Genomic DNA, 18,943 nt, shown 5'->3' on the forward strand with positions numbered 1-18,943 from the left:
CTCGAGATAATATTTTCGTCTGCAGACATGATGTGTATCTGATTGGGAGGTTTAAGTCTATGCATGAAGGTTCTAGAACAGGTTATCCATTTCACGACCACATGTCCAGCAATTAGAAAAAACAGGACTAGTTTCAACTTGAAGTAGTTTAAAAGAATTACTTTGCACAATGGGGTTGTTGTCTGTATCATCGAAAATGTTTTTTTCCGAGTGTGCTTACATTGGAAACACACTCTATTGTTTCTTCAGGTTTGAAAATGTAAATTTCCGTGATAAATTCATGTTCCGTATGCCTAAATGTCAACTGACTTCCTTTTAGGCTTGTTCCTTGACTTTTGTATGTGTGCCTAATAACCACAAGGACTGATGTGAAAGATCAGCATGTTGTCGATGTAAACAGTAATTTTTTGTTAAAATACACGTTGACAGGCAGAAATTTTTAGATACTTCGATTGCTTCAATGACACTCGTTGGTGAACTACTCATAAATACATAAGTTTAGACGAAACTTACAATGCAGGATCAGCTCTCAGAACAAGTAGGATTGAAAGAAGACATAACTTTGCATCAATGTTGACATTTTGTTTACACCTTCATGTTTTTCATGAAATCAAATCACTCAGTTCTGCTGTCTGTCGCAAATGATAATATGCCATAAATAACGTACTGTTCATTTAAAAACAAGGTCCTGAAAATCGTCCTACATTTATGATGTCAAAACTTTTTTATCTTTACATCTTAATTAATTATACGCAACATATTAGTCTAGATAAGACTTAGCGTTCAGTAATAAGCATCCCGCAATTTGAAGGAAAACATACGTCTACGTCAATGTTGACATTTGATGTACATCTTTATGAGTTTTAGTTGAATGGAATTTCTTAGGTCTGCTGTCCGACGCAATAGTAACATTCCATGAGCATGGCATTGACCATCTCAACGCAAGGTTCTGGAAATCACTGCATTTGTATGGACTTGTAACTAATTTGGCATTTTAGTTTGATCAAATATAAAAGTTAAAGTTTTGCACGTCTCCGTTTTTAAAGGGAATGCGTGCTTGACCTCGACTGATCAGTAAGAGCTTATCATCTTCAAAGTTCCGTTTGTTTTCCTCAACTCAGCGACTCTCTTCTCATGCAGTTCCTTTACCCTCTCCATGTCGTTAACCTCCTCTTTGATACATAGGAGCTCTAGATCTTCCGTCACTTCCATGATACTTTCGCTTTGCCGTTTAACAGGCATCGGTTTCGACCCTTGTTTCATCATATTTTGACGTCTAGACACTGAAAGTGGTCATTAAAGCTATTGAGTCCGTTGCGAGGTTTCATTTAAGCTGAGTACAGTTAGGCCGAACACTATTCAGCGATCGTTTGGGTCTTCTGTGGAAAATTCAAAGCTCGAAGAACGACCCATTTCTAAACAATCACTGCCACAGGATAATACTCCTTCAGGAAGTTCAACCTTTTCACCTTTTATTGTCATCCGTTTGAGTGATCAGTTGACTAAAAACAATAACGGAACAACAAAGAAACGAGAAAATCACGTCTGCTAAGAAGAGCTAAATTCAATCGGGTTTTGTTTCTCGAAACCATTAGAGAGAAGTTGGAAACGAATTCAGTTGAATGAAGGGGAATCAGTGTAGTGACGTGTTGATTTGTCTCGTCGGTTTGCAGTTCATTTTGATTGCATGACAGTAAAGACTGTTCATTCGAATAGTGGTTCGAAAATTTGTATGTTTTCCACTGCCACGCAGGGAAAATTATCAATCGAACACCTTGCACATTTATCAGAAATTTCTTGTCGAAAACATTTAGCATATCATTTCATCTACCTGCAAATCTGAAGACATCATTAGACTAGATTCCGGCGTCGTGTTTGCGATGCATTATTCACAAGGAGAGGTTTCGCCTGTGTCGTTTGCCTCGGCATTTTTTTGACTCAGAAAAGGACCTTCCATTTTTTATTCTGCACGAATTCTAGTACAGCTATTCCGACAGCTTCGTTTTACTCTGAGTTTGAACAACGAATGAGTGTCTAGGAAAAGTATAGAAAGGTAGTACGTTCATTGCAACTTCTCCTTGACGTCCCGACTCATCATTGAACTCAGGATAGGTAAGGTTTGACTCAGTTTATCCTGATAGAAATCAAAGAAATAAGCATGATTTCTGGCCAATGGCTGCCTTTATTTCAATTTGCATCCTATCCATTTTAGCATTGCTTATACAAAATAATCTAAATTACATTTTTTTACAATTAAAGCATATTAAGTAAAAACGAGAGAACACTAGGTACCAAACCGGATAAAAGATCAGATATAATAGACCTTGTGAACTCTTTTTCGGAGTGTCCTCGGACCTCGCATCCTTCTAACCTGCACTGTGTCTCCTCAATTGAAGTTGAGAAAGAGATCGATAAACTTCGCTCCGATACATCAACTGGCATAGATCAGATTCCGGTGAAATTTGTAAAACTAGCCAAGGAACATATATCGGGTCCTTTAACACATTTAATCAACCGTTGTATTGCAACATCAAGTTTTCCCAGACTCTGGAAGATAGCATGAATCCCCCCTATTCCTTAAGTTGATGAACCCTTGTCTGACGCTGATTACCGTCTTGATTCTACTGACACTATCTAAAGTGTTCGAGCGCTTGGCGCTCCACCAGCTCATTGTTTATATCAATGAGGAAGCGCTACTTGGTCCTACAGTATTACGATTCCGGAAAGGTCATTTAACAACTACCTGTTTTACTGGGGATCCGCGACGCTCTAATGCGGGCATCAAGCAGAGGAGAGGTGACACTGATGGTCTGCGCAGACTATAGCAATGCTTTTGATACCGTCCAATCTAGGTCGGTGGTCTCTAGGATGCACAGCCTAGGGTTCTCCAAGTACTTCTGACTATGGATGATTGACTAGCTAACTCATAAGAGACAGTTGGTGCAAATTGACGACAAGAAGTCAGACATGGCAACTGTGGAATTCGGGCGTTCTTTAGGCTCAATTCTGTGTCCAGTTATTTCCATTCTCTATGTCGCCGACCTCCGGAGCGAGCTGCAGTGTGACTGTTATCAGTATGCTGACGATATGACGTTTTACATCCACTCGAAACCATGTGATCTCAATTCTTCAGCAGATCACATAAATAAAGCACTTACAAGTCTGAGGGACTATTCTAAGAATTGCAACATGGCCTTGAATTCTTCCAAGACAAACTGGATGCTTATTTCCACTCCACAGATGGCGCGATATCACAGTTTAGAAGAACGAAAACTTCCTATCGCTTGTGGCGATACTCCACTAAAACGGATTTCCTGCACAAAGCTATTGGGTGTACACGTGGACCAGCACCTGACCTGGAAGACGCATGAAGACCATGGGTCTAGTTCGTCGTACGGGACACTGTCAGTACTGCGCAGGCTTAAAAATCTGGCCCCTTTTCATGTGAGGAAACACCTGGCAGAGAGCTTAGTCCTCTCTAAAGTGAATTATGCATGCTTTTGTAGCCTCCAAAGGCTACAAAATGCTCGCGCTGGATTTGTCAAAAGAAAGTTCGCAGGAGTGGAAGACGTTGCAAAGTTGAACTGGCCTTCGGTGAATAAGAACGTTAAACTAAATTTACTTAAGTAAATAAGTGGCTATATGATGAAATTCTTCCTGAATATCTTAAATTAAATGTACACTAGATCAGTGCTTATAGCTTAAGATCTTCGTTTGCACCTGTCCTTCCTATTCCGAGAGAATCAGGGACTCAGTGAGTGCCACTTTAACAAGCTCCTTGTAGCTATTTGAAACATAACTGAGTACAATTTCTTCTGTCGTAGTGTGAAGAGACATCTTTTATGAAAGGAACTTTAAGTAGCAAACACAATTATAAATGTTTTTTATTTTTTATTTTATATGTATATTCTTCTCTTTTAGAGTTGATTTAGAGTGTAGATATTGTAGATGAAGAACCTCACTTTGTTGGATACTCTGCAATAAATCATTGCTATTATTATTAGTATTATTATTATTATAACGATCAAATAAAAACTTGTGTAGTCATATCATAACAGTATTTTATAATAAACATAGTATTAAAAATAAACTTCCTGGTTGGTTATATTTTGCAGTCACAAAAATTGCAAGTCGAAAGTGTACCTTTAAAAGGTTTCGTTCAGTTCTCCGATGGTGAATTCGACGAACTTCAATTTGTGTAATCTTTGCCGGGGCATTTTTATCGTCTGGACTGTCGAATATTTGAAACCGTTAAAATCTTCTACGCATCGAAACCGATACAATGGAGAAACAGTGCGACTCTCTACGCTGGCGGTTCCATCTCAAGTTGAGCAATTACCACGTAGTTATTCCACATTTTCCCCCATATTTTCCAGTTTCCGCTACGTTCTTAGTCGTAACTAATTTTCCAGGAGGCATTATCCCTGCCATTTCGCCTAAAGACGGGTGTTGCACAAGTCCTTCTTGTGCTTGTGGCTCTTGCGAAGAGCCAGGTGGTGGTTCTTGGCTCTGTACCTACACAAAAGATCCGGAACCATGGCTTTTTGGCCAAAGTGATCCAATCGGTAACGAAAGAGCGTCGCTGGATCAATCGGCTCCCCACATTTGTCTCTCTGTAAAGTAAAGGGAAAGATACAGGCTGTCTGGTAGGAGCGAGTGTTGTGGCGAGGGGAGAAACCAGTGGGCTAAAGTGAAAAATCGAAGCTTAACGAAAATTTAGCCTAAGGCAAAAATCAAAACAACTGGTGTGGCCGGTCGGCTGAAGCTGAAGCAAGTGATTCTGGGATTGCCTTCACTCAACACTAAGGGCACAAGGCACGCCAACAGAAAGAATACGAGAATAACCGTGAATGGACGAAAGCGGAAGAAAGAAGAGCCAAACTCAACTCTGGCCTAGTGGACACTGCGACCTCAAACTAACACTTGCCCAAGGCATCTAGCTATTAAGAAAAACCCCTCCGTTGTACGCCTAAGTCATATGCGATCGGTTTGGATTGACTAGAATTGTTATCACGAAATAAAATTCTCCAAAATGTATGGAGAAGTCTTACAAATCGCTTCTCATTCAAAATTTTGCAGCAAGACAGTATTAAAGCAAGACTGATTATAGGAGACTTTCAGAATAGCAATAGCTCTGGACGTGTTTGCATTAAAACTTTGTACATTTTTCATAATTTCTTGCCGAGGTAATTACGTGATGACTGCCTCATTTTGAAAGAAACGTCGTGAGCACCAATGAGAAGTCTTTGATAGGATTTTAATAGACCGGATGTTTTATGCCATTATTTGTGCCTACAGTGAATCAGCGGTCACGAGATCGTGTTGTGCAACCACTGAAGTATTACATTACTATACATTGAAAATGAAAGGGTGGAATTTCAGGTTCAAAACATAATTTGGCAGGTTTTTTTTACAAAGAGTGTCGTGGAGGTGGCACAGTTGATAAATTACTAGAAAAATTCAATAAAAAAGGTTAACGTGCTTCATATGTTTACCCCTTACGTGCCCGTAATTCTAGGCGTTTAAAATCCCTTTTTGAGTTGGGCGATATTATCATTGTAGAACAAAACATTTGAAAACTACCGGTAACTTGAGCCTCTTTGTTTGCATAGGCTAAAATTTCTCAATGAACAGCTTTCAAATTGCCTGTAGCTGAGAGTTGAGTGTTGGGAGAACTTTGTAATATTTTTGAGGGTAAATCAGGAGAACTAAGAAACGCACTGAATGACCGAAAATCAGACAAAGAAGCGATGCAAGTTTGGTTTTATTCAAAACTAATCCAGGTTTCTGGGTTAAGAGTGTGACCGTATACTTCCATACCAATCCTTACATTGCGCCTATTGCGTGACATAAACATATATTTACATATACAATATTTATACCGGGTCTGATTATGCGAGCTTGAGCTACTTGTGTTGTTTGTTGATGAATAAAGAAACATCTATCGATGAGATAAATTCCGGACAGCCAAAATGTTGATGATATTCTTAAAAAATACCTAGTTTTGTTACGTTCACATACCGGCAGAATCCAACCGCGCATGTGTTGCGGAATTACGTCAGAAACCTGGCCGCTGCTTTGAAGGAACTTGCTTTATTTCTTCCCAAATGAGCGATCTAGATTTTTTAACTTCATGGTAAAACTCAGATGTCTACTATCGTTACTCTACTTTGTAACTCTTCTCGCCGTTATAGGATGCCAAAATTACCGTTTTAAAATTCGTATAATGATGATAACAGAGTTATAAAATTCAAATGCAGTTCTCATGTGATGACCGCTGAATGATCCAAATATGCCTCGTGCTTGGAGTCTCAGGGACAAACAATCAATCGAGAAAAAATTAAAAGGCTCCCCTGGCTCACTACAAAAGTTTACGTGACGGGTAAAAGAGATGTTCAAAGTCGTTAAGCCAGCTCTGGTTCAATTCATAATCATACATAGGCTAGGTGTCTGCAAGTTTCCCAGGAACTGCATCAAGAACTTCTCTGAAAAGTCCTGTAGTTGTTCAGTTACCCCTCACTCCGATCATCACGTTCCACCACAGGCGGCCCAAGCTCCAGCTGTGAGATGATCATCTTGCGCAATAACAGTCATGGCGGAATTATAAGAGTTTGTATGGGAATATTTACGACCGCTCTAAGGTATAAAATAATACGTCAAATTCTCAAAAAAAATACCTCACCTTACTTTCACAGCGTATCGCTTGTTATATGACCGCTTACTTTGATGAAAAGAACGCATATTAGCGAGTTGTCCATTTCGAGGTTTTCAACGTTCATAAGAAAAGCCCGTTGTACGTTGAAAACCTCGAAATAAACAACTTGCTTAAATGGGCTCTTTTCATCAAAGTAAGCGGTCAGATAACAAGCGACACACTGTGGAAGTAAGGTGAGGTTTTTTTTTTGAGAATTTGACGTATTTTTTATTCCTTAGAGCGGTCGTAAATATGCCCATACAAACTCTTATAATTCCGCCATGACTGTTATTGCGCAAGATGATCATCTCACAGCTGGAGCTTGGGCCGCCTGTGGTTCCACCCACGCGGGTGCCCACGCAGATGAATAAGTGTCACTGATTCTCACGTAAGCTGTGCTCTCCTTGCTGATGTAAAATTCTCGCTGGGTTTCATTTTGAATTTGTAACTGTCGATATTTCTTTTATGGTCGCGCTCAAGGAGGTCTCGGTAAAGCAAAAAGATGCATCCCACGAGGCTCTGAAGGATTTACATTTAAATGCATGTCAGTTACGCGGGAAGTTTCTAGTCCAAGTTCATGACATTTCGACAACGGTGAACACTTCCAAATTTCCGATAGTACATGTATAGAATAGATACAGTCGTAATAGAATGATTCACCTTGCTACGCAGAGCAAGAATGAAGAAGAAAAATCTGAAATCACATTCACGGGAGTTACTACATCACGGGCGACGAGCGGGGAAAGAAAAAAAAATAGAAATACGAGTGGTCAGCGGGGAAACAAATTTAATACTTCATAGCCTTCATAAGGCTAATGTGTTTACCTTGCTTAAATATTTATAATCAGGGCCACTCGTTCAGGAGACTTTTTTTCAAAAGATCCGGACGTTAAAATAATTCTGTTTTCCGTTCGAAGTGTTTTTTTCCTATTTAATTTAACAAATGAACCCGGTATGAAAACTTAACTTTCGAACCGAACGGCAGGTGAAATGTTGTGTTGGTGTCTCTGTCCCCCATGTAAATATTGACTCTAATAGGCATGTAGGAAATCTCTGAGCTTCGAGAAACAGTCAAGTTAAGGCTAATGTGTTTACCTTGCTTAAATATTTATAATCAGGGCCACTCGTTCAGGAGACCTTTTTTCAAAAGATCCAGACGTTAAAATAATTCTGTTTTCCGTTCGAAGTGTTTTTTTTCCTATTTAATTTAACAAATGAACCCGGTATGAAAACTTAACTTTCGAACCGAACAGTAGGTGAAATGTTGTGTTGGTGTCTCTGTCCCCCATGTAAATATTGACTCTAATAGGCATGAAGGAAATCTCTGAGCTTCGAGAAACAGTCAAGTTAAGGCTAATGTGTTTACCTTGCTTTAATATTTATAATCAGGGCCACTCGTTCAGGAGACCTTTTTTCAAAAGATCCAGACGTTAAAATAATTCTGTTTTCCGTTCGGAGTGTTTTTTTTTCCTATTTAATTTAACAAATGAACTCGGTATGAAAACTTAACTTTCGAACCGAACGGCAGGTGAAATGTTATGTTGGTGTTTCTGTCCCCGCACCAAATTTTTAAAAAAATCCTTAAAACTAGACTGGTGAGCAGCACTCTTCGAACAGCAGTTGTAAAATCTCTTTACTCTCCGACGCGTTTCGTCTAATTGTCGTAGACTTCTTCGGGAAGTTTTACAATTTAACACTAAACACCTGTATTAATAAGCCATAGTTAGCGGTTATACGAGGGCCAATGACCATAAAGGCTCGGCCAGACCTACCAATAGGAACAGGTGAAGTTGCGAAATATTTGAAAATTTTTTGGGGTAAGGTGGGAGAATTCATTTGGGGACTACGGTTTTGGTTTTCTCTTTTTCGTCACGCACGTCACGCAGCAAGTTTCAAAACGTAAATATAATTCTTCTTGGTGCCTTTCTGGATGCCACCGATGCCTTTTCTGATGCCTCCATTGTTTATTACGGCAGTAAAAGACATATGTGCCATCAACACTTTTGAAAAATTGCTTAAAATTTTATTTAGCGAAGTATACTGTTAACATTTCGGCTTTACAACACTATTGTTTTCTGCAACTACAACTGATATGTCTCTACATGAGGTATTTAATTTGTTTCCCCGCTGACCACTCGTATTTCGCTCTTTTCTTCTTTCCCCGCTCGTCGCCCGTGATGTAGTAACTCCTGTAACTCCCCACATTCACGCATTGTACAAGAAGAATGCAATCTTAGTGGATTGCGTGACAAAGTGACAGATTTAATTGATAACCGCTGATTGAATGCACAGGAGGCTCATATGAATGCAATATCTGTGAAAGATTTCACAGGAAAGTAAATTTTCACCATGAAAGAAGTAGTGTTTTATTACGATGTCGTTTGCCCATTCGCCTACATGGCGAGCAGACTCATAGAAGGTGTCGCAAGCCGAAACGGGGCTAAAATTCTGTGGAAACCTGTTCTGCTAGGTAATACAAGCCACTTACAATTTCCTTGAGTGTCTTGAAATGGTTTCACGAGCTATTTTTACTTACATTTGTTATATACGTTTAGGGCGAGCTATAATTTTCTTAACTATTGGTAGCTTGGCTGAAGTTCTTTGTTTAGATATTCATACTGATCAAATTACCGCTGAAGATCGAAGCATGATTATAAGACTGCCTTTGAACTGTTCCGTTTAAAATTAGAAATAATTAGACCACCTACCTGGATGCAGAGTGTTATATCCATTCACCCCTTTCATACGCCTTCAAATTTAAAGATCAAATATCCTTTCTAGTAAGCTTAATCATATTTTTTGTAACATGAGGAACTTCCGGCAAGGATGACTTGTAAATAACTCTTTAGTAAGCTTTCTCAAGAACTGCTTCTTTGACTGTTTTCCTTTTGTTAGGTGGCCTGTATAAGGGAACACAGGCACCCCAAGGTGCAGCAGGATCTGCTTATGACTCTATGAGTGTGGCTAAAATTAAGATATTAGCAGATGGTAATATAATTTTCAATTTTTACATGAATATTATGAATGCCTGACTATTGGTACTACAAATTGTACTGAATTGGTGAAACAGTCAGTCATCAAATATATAATAAAATTAGCTTTGTTCAAGTCTTAATACAATTATCACCTTCATACTAATTGAGGCACTCTATAAATATCTGAATGAATAGAAAACAAAATTGTTAAAAAATCCTAATTGAGGAGGCAAACCATTACTTCTTTCTTGAAATGAGTCCCGGATTTTTTTTTCTACAACATCTTAAATTGCAATTCACCTTTGAGGATCTTTTTTTCTCTCAGTAAATTGAAGTAATAGTTTTTTCTTGATCAGTAGAACAAACAGATTCCATGTGTTCATGCATTGGTTCTGTAATAGATCACAGATGATGTCAAAATTTGGAAAACCAAAAAAGTGATATGTCACATTTTGGTGTGTTCTGTGATCTTTTACTATCCAGACCCACTGCAACATAGAATCTATTTGTTTTGTACTATAATAGAGGGAATGTTGCCAATGTTGACATTATTTGTGTGCCTGGCCTCCAATAGATCATGAGTAAGAACCAATCGAAATCCACTTGTTACTCAGGGTAATTAAATATTATCAAGTTCACATATTTGCACTGCGGTGGAAAGATGAAATTAGAAGATCCTCGCAGCTAAGAACACTACTGAAACTAGTAGTTGTAAGTAGGACCTGAAAAAATTTATCTTCTAATTTCATCTTTCCACCGCAGTGCAAATATGTGAATTTTCATATATCTAAATCTTCATTCACTCGGATGTTTATTTGTACCCAATTCATTGACCAGCTCCCAGTTGGCTTGTTAGCTCAATTGGTAGAGCGCTGCACCGGTATCGCAGAGGTCATGGGTTCAAATCCCGTACGGGCCTGAAATTTTTTTCAGGTCCTACTTACAACTACTAGTTTCAGTAGTGTTCTTAGCTGCGAGGATCTTCTAATTTCATCATTATCAAGTTGATAATTGTCAAATTAAGTATCAGTCATTGAGTTGATAAAATAAATTGGCCCTGGTAAAGAGTTACAGAGCTGACATTTCAAGCATTAGCCCTTCATAAGAGCAGATTCATTTGTTCTTATGAAGGGCTAACACAGTACCACAGTTTTATTAGAAACTTACCCCCTTATGTATTTGTTACACAGATTTTTGTATAAGCTATTCTAAAGAAATGTTTACATATTTCAGATTTAAAGAGATCAAAACTTCACTATGGGATTGAAGGGACAGGTCCATCTGAGCATCCAATAAAGACACTGAATCCAATGCGTCTCTTAGCTGCAGCAGCCCATGCAAATCAAGATGTGTGTGTCCCATTAACCCATAAGCTTTTTGCTGCATATTGGGTTCAAAACAAAGGTGGGTTGTTTCCATTCATCCTTTTAACAGGTGTCAACTATCCACACAGTCTGCCATATATTTTTACTTAAAATTTAAACTTTAAGAATTTGGTGCAGAATCTGACAATTTCTCTTGATTGCATTTTTTTTTGTCTCCTTTCTGATTCACATTGTATTGTACTGCAAGAAAAAATTCCTATTTGGAAACAGTCAGTTTACGATGTGTAACCCTTTTACTCCCAGAGTGACCAAGACAGAATTTCTCCTTACAATATCAATACAATATCAAGCAGACAATTAAGTGATGAGAATAAAGAAAAATATTCAATAGTAGATTAACAGTTGATCCAATACCAAATTCTCCTAACAACTAACAGCATAAGATTTGTATAGCAGACGATACAGTGTATAGGAGAATTACAAATGAGATCTTGAGAGTGCAACAGTTCATGTATAATTTCATTTTCCAAAAATATTTTGAGAAAAGGGCTCCTCAGCCTTTTAAAATTCATTCTTTGCCTTAATTTCTCTATTTGACACTGAGCAGTATGATGGTCAATTTTGCAGTTGCATGCCTTTGAATAGGAGTGAAGCTAAAGTTGACCTTGTAATGATACAAACATTGTTGCTTTTCACATGTAAATTACTGTTATAATGCTAACCAGATATGGGTCTCTATCACAACATGGTCACCTTCAGCCTCATTCCAAATGAAAGGCTAATGGCAACTAAGGACACAACTGAAAAATGGCTTATTGTTAAATAAATACTGGAAAAGCTTCTTAATTTTGCATACTTTCAGCCAGTTCCTTAGATTTTTATGTATTTTAGATGTGCGAGAGAGCAGTGTTTTACAAGAAAGTGCCTCATCAGTTGGCTGGCAAGTTGACATTGATGAGATGATTGGTGGGTTGGGGAAAGAGAAGCTTCTGCAGAATACCCAGGAGGCTTTAGACAGAGGTTCCTTTGGTGTGCCCAGGTTTGAAGAAATACTCAAAGTATTATTCTGTGACAAGCTTCATTTTGATAATGAAACAGTGGAATGGAGTGTAGTCTGAAAATTATGATCTCTATGATAAAGAAAAAACTTGCAGAAACATGAGTACATGTATGTGAGTGATCCAATAAAGACAAAAACCAAGGGCTAGTGCAGTATAGTAAACCATATCAGTAGTATCCAGTCCACTGCTCTGAAAATGGTAGTTCAGTTTGTGCATGCATATACAGTTTTGAAAAAAATAGAATGCCGTATGTTTGTAGTTAGCAGGAAATCTATTTATTAAAAGAGTGCATTACCATAGAAGCAGTTGTTACAATATCTATCCTCAGTTGGTAACTAATAATTACTCTTAACCCTTTAACTTCCAAGATCCAATTAGTATTTCTCCTGACTAACTGCCTAAGAATTCCTTCTAAATTAGATAAGTGAATTCGGTCCTATATCAAGATAACACAAGGTAGATGAGCTTGTCTGTTCTCATAACTTGTTTCCAAGATCATGTATCAGAATTGCAATAAGAAGTTACATTTAAATCACTTCTGGCAGTAAAAGGGCTAAGCTTGTTTACCCTAATTTAACAAATACTACATACAAAGGTATCAATTGAAAATATATTCTTCTCTGACTGCTTCTTTCTCCAGTTTTTGGGTGAACAATGAACTCTTCTTTGGAGTGGATCATTTACATTTTGTAGAGAGAGCTTTGGGAAATAAATCAGCTGCCCCACCAAGGTTTCATCCAACCCCTACCGAACCCAGAAAATCTAAACTGACAATCTACCATGATTTCTCTAGTCCTTGGAGCTATATTGGTTCAACACAGGTAATGTTATTATTGCTCTATAAGTAATGGTAATAACATGATTTCAAGTGCAATTTATAATGGTAATAGGACGAAGTGGAGTTCAATTCGTTCTGTAATCATAGGTCATCAACAAAATTGTGGAGGTCCAATTTGTTCATCACAAGTATGATTACAGAATTGGACGACATGAAGTCCTGTTACCAATTAAGCAAAACTGTGATAAAATTTGAAAGAGAAACTAGACCTCAGTTATATGCTTGCATAAAAGAAAAACAGCAGTTACCTTGGCAAAATGGGAGACAACAGCCTGCGCAGATGAGGAGTTCTGTCCACTTCAACAGTCATGATGTTTTAACTGCCCTCAAACAGTCCTATTACACTGTCCAATTACAAGCATGATGTGTACACTTTCCTATCAATGCCTAAATCGGGTTGGTGATAACCAATCGCATTTGAGAATTTTGTTAAAGTTTTGATTAGGTTTAACTAGGTACAAATAAAATTTTCAAAGACAATAATTTGAAGTCTTGAAAAATTTACAAGTGCTTATTTTCACCTAATTGCACTGGAAATCATGTTATTACTTTTTAATAATTTACATGAAAAAAGCATCACAGAAAGTCAAGATGGACTAAATTTAGACAGTGGGAAATTGCTTTTTGTAACTTGCACTCATGTTGCAACTTTGCACTTGTATTACATGAAAAATGCACCTGTTGTCAGCCAATCAGAAGTGTGTAACTTTTTCATGAGTATTTTTACAAGTGGAAGGAGGAGTGGAAGAAAATGTCACAGTGGATGCACATACGAACCCATATAAAAAGGCTGTGCCTTCACATGTGAATTGTAGGCAACCTTTAGCCTATTGAATACTAGATTTGAAAGCTAATAGCTGCCCAATTTTTGATATTATGTTTCATTCTTAGACAGGTCTGAAAAGTTAGTGTTAGGTAAAGAAAAGTATCTCCCAGTTCAACATGATATTTTTTTGAATTCTCATAACTTTTATGTTGGACAGTGTCGGGCTGGAGAATTGCAAAGATAGTTTGGTTGCTAATAACACCTGTTTTTCTTTTCTTAATAGTGATAATAATAATGATAATATTGATGATGATGATGATGATGATGATGATAACACCTACAAACCAGAGGGTTTAAATACTACTCTTTTGTGATGAAGACCTTTATAGTCAGGGTCCATCTCAGATTCAATCTTGCAGAACCATTTTGAATATTTCTGCACTCTTTATTTTCATATAGCAATTTTATTGAGAGAATATTGTTATAAGCATTGCACACTATTTATTCTAGTTGCAGTCAATATTTCAAATTAAGAAAATGACTATTTCTTTATAATGAAGATTCCCAAGTTGCTGACAGAAGTTCATCCAGTTTCAGTTGAGGTTGAATGGGTGCCAATTTCGGTTGGAGCTTTGTTTAAGATGATAGGAACACCAGTGGTAAGGAACTACAATCAATTTTAGTACCTTATGTGTGTGTCATTGTTTAATCCAACTCGTGAATATGTGTTATTGGTCCGCTTATTTTTCATTCATTTTCTTTTCGGACTGAGATGGGGTTGAGGTCTTAAAAAGGGAAAAACAAGCAAACCAAAAAGCTAACATCTAGCCATCTTGACTAACACTGAACAAAACTTGGAAAATCAGTAATTTAATCTAACACGAGAGAAAAAGATCAGTACAACACATTGTCAAATAAACGCTCACAACTTGGATGTTTTCTTTGTTTCAACTATCTTGTTACAAAATGCCAAATCTTTTTTCTCATTTTATAATACCATGTTGCTTAAAACAACAGGTAATGAAAAATTTCAGGTGGTTACAAGCACCTATTATTTTTATTAAAGAAATAAGGTGGGCAATAATTGTAAGCAGGAAAGATGGGAACCAAGGTAGTCAATCAAACTGGCTTCACCTTGCTAGCCGGCGGAGTCAGCCATTTGATAAATAAACATAATGTCTTTTTTATCTGTGTATGAGTTCTTTTTCTAAAACTGGAAATGATACTTTTGTCCAATTTCACATCTTGAAGGTAAGAATTTTAAACTTATGTATTTCTTTAGGCAGTTTTTCATTACAAATCTGAAGTTAGGGTGACTGAGGAAACACTTTCCTTTTTCAGTGTCTCTCAGAACTCTGGAATGAATTTGTGTGATGTTAAACCTTCCTGGAGAGGAAAGAAGGGTGGAAGGGAGGAAGGAAGGAAGAAGTCCCTGATGTCCCATACAGAGTTAACTATTTGGACCAATCAATTTTATTAAACTCTTCCAAGATATTTTTCATTTTCTCTTTCAACAAAACTTTGAAGGTTCCGATGCGAACGCTCAGTGAAGCAAAGAGAGAATATGGAAACAAAGACCTACAAGATTGGGCAAAATATCGTGGGATTCAGTTCCAATTTACATCCCACTTTCCCTTTCGTTCCATTCTTCCACTGAGAGTGACGCTAGCAAACCCAGATGACCGACTACGACAAACTATGTGTGAGTGGTAAAACCGCAGGCCCTGCATAGTTGCAAGACCTTTTTGTTACTCGGCGACAAGGGCCTGAGATGTTGGGCTTAGAATTAAGATACTGGACATAATCATTGCTTTATGTTTTTCTTCAGACTTACTTGTGTGAATGATTTGCCCTTTGAATAAACTCAATCAACATAAAGTTTTCTCAGAATGGAGAATGTGCGCACGCCTTAATCCTGTCTTTCTTTCCTTCGCTTTCAGATGAAGCAGGGTGGCGGTATGACAGGGACATTGGTGATCCTAAGGTGTGGTCTTATTACGCACGTATTTAAATCTCCATTGTAAATTACCTTTTCTCGTTCAAAACTTCTAAATTTCGTATCATTTTGGCATTAATTCTTTCGAAATTGCTGTTCCCAGCCTTATGTAGGATGCATGTCACTCTAGAATCTAATAGGTAAATGTAAGCTATATCGAGGCTAAAGTTCTCTTCAGTTCAGGTGGATAACATCCAACCACTTTTGTAGAGGTTCTTTGGCTTGACTCTCATCCCGATAGTTTTCTGCCCCAGTTACAACTACAGGTAGCATTTCTCTATAGACAAGGGATGTCACTAACGTAGCAAGTTAGCCAATACAACACTTTCCCACTTTCTTAACATTCAATCGAAAGACCGACGCTCTTCACTTTTCCGTGGAAACCTTTTCCTCAGTCCCTTACGATTACAAGTTACTTGCAAATGTAACACAAGAATTGATCAACCAAATCTCTTAGGTGAGGAACACTTCAATCGAGTGTCGAAACTGATAAAATATTGCATCACTTTTTCTAACCTCGCTACGTAGTTTCCCCAGAAACCCCTAGAAACCTCACCATCCTCAATCAGGTGCAAAACTTGACCAATCGCGACTTTGCAACTCGTGTCTTCCCGTGCTTCAAGGAGTGCACTAGTTTTTTTTCTGTGAGCTTTCATAAGCGCTTTGCGATATTTACCTGTACTGTGATTGGCTATGAAGTTGTGTTTACTCAGATATAGAATTTACGACAATCAATCGAAAAACGCTCTTACTGTAAGCAGACGGGCTATGGGAGATTCGCTTACTATCATCTTACTGGCACGCCAGAGCATACTAGGTTGTTTTTCGGTTATGTATTATAAATTTAGCTCCCCAAACGCGAATATCACATGCATCTTACGAGACTCCCTTATAGCACGCCGAAACGGTTTGTCTATGTAACTTTTGTTTCCAGGTTTTGTCTTCAGTTCTGACCGAAGCTGGGTTCGATGGTGAAGCGTTGATAGCAGCGACTCAAGATCAACAGATCAAGGATCAATTGCGGAAAAACACAGACAGGTGCGTGTACTTACACTATTTTACCTGCACGTATCAATAAGTAAAGCGTTAAGCAGGAAAGAGAGGAATTTTTAAGTTATCTGAACGTTTGTTTTGTAAATGGGCATCAACTGAACATTATGCCCGGAGCTGATCCATCCAAACTTAGTCCATGCTGCAGCTCTTTCCTCCTTCATTATTGTTGTTGTTATTAGTACCCCCACCATTAATACCATCATCTCTCTTCTTCTTGTTCTTCTTCTTGTTCTTCTTCTTGTTCTTCTTCTTGTTCTTCTTCTTCGAGTTCTTCTTGTTCTTGTTCTTGTTCTTGTTCTTGTTCTTGTTCTTGTTCTTGTTTTTGTTGTTGTTGTTGTTCTTCTTGTTCTTGTTCTTCTTGTTGTTGTTCTTGTTCTTATTATCATCATCATCATCATCATCATCATTATTATCATCCTCACTTTGACAACTTTTAATCTTGGAGGAGCGGTTTAGTTAAATAAGTAATTTTCCTTTACCACGTTTCAGAGCCTTTGCCACCGGACTCTGTGGAGTTCCGAGCTATCAAGTAAACGATGGATCCGTTTTGTGGGGTCAAGACAGACTTAATGTTGTCGCCGACCTGCTTTGTGGTTGGGAAGACCACTTAAAGCCATCCAACCATAGCAAGCTTTAAACAGCGCGGTTGCTCTGTCCAAAACAGAATAAAAACTCATTGCTTAGCTTAAAGTTTATGTTTTCGTTGAAGATTTGATCCTTTAGACTTATGGCACACAACTCAAGGACGATATCTAAGGAAACCAGCCGGCCATTTCGAACATTCATGGACACTCCATGGAAAGTCAAAATGTTTTCAAAGAAAACAGTTTTGATTACTATTCAGCGCTGCAATGTACACTTTCCTTTCTAAAGTAACTCAGAAAATACGATGTAAGATAACTGATTATGCCGGCGTGAAAACCGTAACTAGAACGTTTCCAAGTTCCGGTGCCCTATGTGCCTCTTTTCGTATCACCCAGATGTATTCGGACGGTATATTTGAACACATTTGAGGTAACTATGTGAAGCATTTAAAACAGTGCAACTCAAAAGACGAGCTTCAATGGTTTTTTTCTAAAAGAAAAAGAATATCGGATTATTAAGCTTATCAGTGGGAGGAATACACCATAAAGTCTGCTCACGAGACACCGCAACAACAACAACATATGTACGGTATCACACTGTGCTACGGGGCAAAAATACGAACGGAACGTTGGGAAACCAAAGGGCCATACAAAACGATCCAACTTCGGTTTTATTCCATTCTATTGGACTTGACGTTTAAAGCAAGGAGCTTTCAAACGCATGATAATCTTGTTTTGTTGGTGATAAAAAATACTTCAATCAGTGGTTTCACTTTTAGTTTTTTCTCTCACGCTGGCTGCATTCGATCGATACTATGCTCAGATAGACAAAAGGATATATTAAGAAAAATAGTGGCCAAAATAATCTATAACGAGAATAAATAGTAGAGTAATAAACGCCTTATTCCGCAAGGGATTAACACAACACGAGTGGGCATTTCGCTCATTGCGCAACTCGCAAAATACTCCAAGTAACATTTGTTAAACCACCGAACAAGGTGTCTTAATTTCCCTATTGGGGTTACGCCTTACGTCGGCTGGCAATTTTAAGTGTTCCTGTCTAAGTTGCATGATATTGTTATTAAAGAGCAAAAAATAAGAATACCATGGAAAACTTGAGGTTATTTCATTGCTTTTGCTATAGATATAGATAAATAGAGAGCTTTTAAATTGTTGAAGCTAAAAATTAAACGATAAAAAATCTCGTCATTGCATAGATTTGCTGTCGATATTTGCACATGTACATGGTAAAAGTTGCGAAAGTAGGGCACATCTCTTACAATCCTCTCGTGCGTACGAGTAAAAATTCAGTTACCGCTGCGTGGCTCAAGTTAAGGAAGGCCAAATATTTGTCACTATGAAATTGCTGAAGTACAGCAAATAGAAGTAAAAGTAGGCAAACTGCAGCTGTACGAGTCTTTGACTTAGGGAAGAAGTACGTGAATGGGCAATGAAAGATGGTTTTTAGACAATTTTTAAGCGTATCTGTCGGTGGAACCGCCATGAGTCTGCTTCGAAGACACCAGGGATCTTTTAGTATTTTACCATTCTCGTCCGATAAATTTTTTTCGGGAAAGAAAGTCATCGAAGCAGTGATACTTAATGTCTGAAAGCGTTTGCATAAGTGATCACTCGTGGTCGATTTCAAAAG

At 38.0% G+C, this 18,943-nt stretch overlaps 2 protein-coding genes across 2 annotated transcripts; both read left to right on the forward strand.

The window, feature by feature from the left end:
- The first annotated feature begins 2,967 nt into the window (after nucleotides 1-2,967).
- LOC136281919 (uncharacterized) lies at nucleotides 2,968-3,630 on the forward strand. Its single transcript, XM_066168955.1, has one exon. It carries the CDS (start codon nucleotides 2,968-2,970, stop codon nucleotides 3,628-3,630), a length of 663 nt encoding a protein of 220 aa, XP_066025052.1.
- Nucleotides 3,631-8,898: 5,268 nt separating this feature from the next.
- LOC131775139 (uncharacterized) lies at nucleotides 8,899-18,676 on the forward strand. Its single transcript, XM_066168756.1, has 10 exons — nucleotides 8,899-9,164; nucleotides 9,590-9,682; nucleotides 10,903-11,073; nucleotides 11,886-12,033; nucleotides 12,696-12,876; nucleotides 14,220-14,318; nucleotides 15,187-15,361; nucleotides 15,600-15,643; nucleotides 16,590-16,693; nucleotides 17,198-18,676. Exons 1-10 carry the CDS (start codon nucleotides 9,044-9,046, stop codon nucleotides 17,343-17,345), a joined length of 1,284 nt encoding a protein of 427 aa, XP_066024853.1. The 5' UTR covers nucleotides 8,899-9,043; the 3' UTR covers nucleotides 17,346-18,676.
- Nucleotides 18,677-18,943: the final 267 nt, after the last annotated feature.

The sequence above is a fragment of the Pocillopora verrucosa genome, chromosome 6, assembly GCF_036669915.1.
Source record: "Pocillopora verrucosa isolate sample1 chromosome 6, ASM3666991v2, whole genome shotgun sequence".
NCBI lineage: Eukaryota > Metazoa > Cnidaria > Anthozoa > Scleractinia > Pocilloporidae > Pocillopora > Pocillopora verrucosa.

Coding starts and splice junctions, on each gene's coding strand:
- LOC131775139 (XM_066168756.1), top strand. CDS start 9,044: ATGAAAGAAGTAGTGTTTTATTACGATGTCGTTTGCCCATTCGCCTAC. Junction 9,683..10,902: donor AATTAAGATATTAGCAGATG/GTAATATAATTT, acceptor TACATATTTCAG/ATTTAAAGAGATCAAAACTT. Junction 12,034..12,695: donor GGTTCCTTTGGTGTGCCCAG/GTTTGAAGAAAT, acceptor TTCTTTCTCCAG/TTTTTGGGTGAACAATGAAC.
- LOC136281919 (XM_066168955.1), top strand. CDS start 2,968: ATGGCAACTGTGGAATTCGGGCGTTCTTTAGGCTCAATTCTGTGTCCA.